We start from the raw sequence: 3257 nt of genomic DNA, 5'->3' as shown, positions 1-3257 counted from the left end.
ATCCAGAGTTCCAGAGATACCTCGTTTTACCACTAAAATCGTTCGCATGCAACAACACAATCTCCAATACGGGAGGTGTTTCATGATTTTTGGAATTCCTAAAGAGCGGTGAAGCAGTGGGATCACCAATCGTCAAATACAGATAACCGGGTAAGAAAATTAACACTGTAAACAGCTAAATCTGAGCATTACGACAAACAGCACGAGCACTGACTCACCTGATACGAGGTAAGCGGCGGATGCGGCGAAGAGGACAGCGGATGGCACCAAGACGACCATCCAGTAGAAGTCGGCAGCCTCGGCCGTGGTCATGTAGAAAGCCCCGCCTCGGTACCGATACGCCTCGGGCTCCTCCTCCCGGCTGCTAGCAGCTGCCGGGAGCGCCTCCAGCATGCGGCGCTCCCGGCAGAAGGGCCGGTCCGCGGGCTCGGCGGGAAACACGATCCCGAGGCTGATCCCCACCGCGGCAACGGTAGCGAAGGCGACGCAGGCGGCAGCCGCCGCTGCTAGCGGCAGCGCGCGCTCCTCGTCCCGCAGCGCCTCGTACTCACCCCGCGGCATGATGGCCTGCCGCAGAGCGTCGCCGAGCAGCGCCGTCGCGGTGGTGCAAGAACGGTTCGGTGCTTCGGTGGGTGGAGGCTACAACCCTAGACGCGGACACGCTGCGCTGCCAGCTGGTGCGGGAATTTTGGTGTTGCGTTGTTCCGCGCCTAAGGCCAATTCCACCACGCGACCCCAAACGGACCGTTTTGTCCGAATTCGGTCCGTTTGATTAGGACGATGGGATCGTGTCCGGGCGTGTCCTGGGATCCCGCTTGGTTTCGTCTTGTCCGCCTCCAAAGAGAACAACGTTTTAAATACCAATGGCCCTATTTCACGCCAGCGGCCCTAGTTCACGCCGGCAACAAAGCCAGCGGCCTACACGTCCTCGCCTACAACACAGCCAGCCTTCAAAATGAATAGTTTTGTTCACTGGCAACACAGCCAACGGCCGGCAACACAGCCAGCCTCCAAAATAAACTGTTTCTCGCCGGCACACAGCCAGCGGCCCAGCGGGCGGCACCCATGCCAGCCTACAAAAAGAACGGCCACGGCAGATCGGACAACCTAATTCAGGCCATCGGCGTCGAACATCTCCTTCTGGCTGGCCTTAAACCAGCTCCTCGTCTTCTCGTTCATCTTGGTCAAGTCCACGCTCATGATCGCAAGGGCCACTTCCTTCGCTTTCGTTGCGGCATTGGTGGCCTCGATGTCGAGCTGCCTCTGCCTGGCCTTGACATTGGCGGCCTCGATGTCGAGCTGCCTTTGCCGAGCTGCCTCCTCCATGTCGATCTTCCTATTCTTGGCCGCCTCCTCCATCTCAAGTTTCTTCCTTTGAAACTCTAGGTATTGCTTCATTTGCTCGTCCTTACTTTGCCGCTTCTTCTCGTCCCTCACGTCCTTTTGAGACATCATGACATGCAAAGTCTCATGCAAGGCCATGGATAAGGCATCACGTATGTCGTCCACCTTGGAGTTCCGTTGAACAAGACGCGGGGGGACGGCATGGTGCCCGTAAACGGCGGTCGTGCTTGCTTTCTTTGCATCTCGACGGACAGCCGGCCGCCGCTGCTGGACCCAGGGACTCCGGGTGGACGGCATGATCACGCCCACGTCCGGCGACCCCGAGAAACGGGTCTGGCCGTCGTGCCTTGGCGGGGGAAAGTTGGGCGACATAGGCGTGGTCCGCGACGCCGGCGACTGGCAGTGCGGAGGCCGGGCGACCGACGAGCATGTGCTCGCCGGGCCGACGGCCGCTACAGAGAAACCTGCCGGACGACAAATGCCAAGCATGAGGAGGGCGTGCGCTTTGTTGACGATGGCCTCCTTCTCCTTGACCTCGGCCTTGCGCAGCGCGGCCTCCATCGCGTCGCGCTCGGCGGCAAACTTGGGCGCGGTGGCATTGTCCTTGACGACCGCCCCCCGGTTCCTCCTCTTCGCCGATTCTGCGTCCAACTTGGCGATCTCCTCCGGCGTGCACTTCGACCGCGGCTTCCTTGGCGCCTTGGCCTTCTTCTTCTTGACCATTCCGGGCGGGTTGACGGCCAGGCCGCCGGAATTCGGCTGGGCGTCGGCCATGGACGGGGGAGGGAGGAGGCGGCGGGACGTGGGAGGGTTTGGGGGAATGGCACCAAATGGGGTGCGGGGGGGGGTTGCTTTGTGCGACCGACAGGCCGGCCAGGGGCGGACAAGCGCGCGCGTCCCGCCTGTCCGCGCGCTGTCCATTTCACCCAAAAATTGGCGCAAACTTGGGTCGGGGATGGGTCGGAAGCGGACACAAAACGGACAAAAGTATGTTTGTTCCCGCGCGCTAGGTCGTCTAGTTCGTCCGTTTTATCCCAAACGAACGCGCGCGGACAGGATGGGGTCGTGCGGTGGAGTTGGCCTAAGAGCAACTCCAGCCGCGCCCCAGGGGCCCGAGAGCTCGGTTTTCGCCGGTTAGAGCAACTCCAACGGGGCGACCCATTTCGTCCGCCGCCGTCCGTTTGGGTCGGCACGGACATAAAAGACGGCCTAACGCGCCAACCCAAACGGACGCGCGTCTGCTTTTTGTCCGCGGGCGACCCATTCTTGGCCCATTTTTTAGCCGAATTTGCGTCGGCACGGACACGAGACGAACGTGCGCACGCCTACTCCTCTCCCCGGGCCCGGCGGTCGGTGGCAGCAAGCATCATTTCCCCCATTTTCCCCAAAACCCTCCCGCCCGCGCGCGCTCCCGCCCCATACCCGCCATGGACAATGACCTCGACCTCGATGCCACCGCTGGCCTTGCCTCCCTCGCCTCGTCCGGCATGAAGACCGCCCCCTTCGGTAAAGGCAAGCCTCGTGCCCCGCGAGGACCGCTGATGCAACCAAGCCAAAGAAGACGCTGACGCCTGAACAGCAGGCGGCGGAGTCGGCCAAGAGGAAGAGTCGGAGGCACACCGCGGACGCGAGGGGTGAAGCCGTCGTGGTTGCCGCCGTCGTCGCCGCCGCGTAGCAGGAGGTCACCAACGCCCGCGTCGCGGCGGAAATGAGGGAGGCGTTCTATATGCTAGAGTTAAACCCTAGCCAGCACGGCCTCGTCAACGCCGCCGTGGCCGCCGCGGCCAGCACCGGGTCGTCTGCATTCCCTCGGATGGTGCTGCCCGACTCACCCCGTGCATCGGCTTGCACCCCGATACCCGACTTCCATGTGTACCCGCGGGCCTCCCGCTTCTTCGGGGAGTGCTCGTCCA

At 62.2% G+C, this 3257-nt stretch overlaps 1 protein-coding gene across 1 annotated transcript in view; it reads right to left on the bottom strand.

The window, feature by feature from the left end:
- The window catches only part of LOC119321161, a 34585-nt gene extending 32680 nt beyond the window's left edge, over nucleotides 1–1905 (bottom strand). The window contains exons 1-2 of the mRNA XM_037594968.1: nucleotides 1618–1905; nucleotides 219–639 (exon numbers count right to left, since the gene is read on the bottom strand). Of these exons, the coding sequence (XP_037450865.1) occupies nucleotides 219–639; nucleotides 1618–1905 (709 nt within the window). The remainder of the gene's footprint in view (nucleotides 1–218; nucleotides 640–1617) is intronic.
- Between the last annotated feature and the right edge of the window lie 1352 nt (nucleotides 1906–3257).

Source organism: Triticum dicoccoides, chromosome 6B (genome assembly GCF_002162155.2).
Source record: "Triticum dicoccoides isolate Atlit2015 ecotype Zavitan chromosome 6B, WEW_v2.0, whole genome shotgun sequence".
NCBI classification, from domain to species: domain Eukaryota; kingdom Viridiplantae; phylum Streptophyta; class Magnoliopsida; order Poales; family Poaceae; genus Triticum; species Triticum dicoccoides.
The sequence above is the reverse complement of the archived record's forward strand: the minus strand, read 5'-3'. Positions and strand labels throughout refer to the sequence as shown.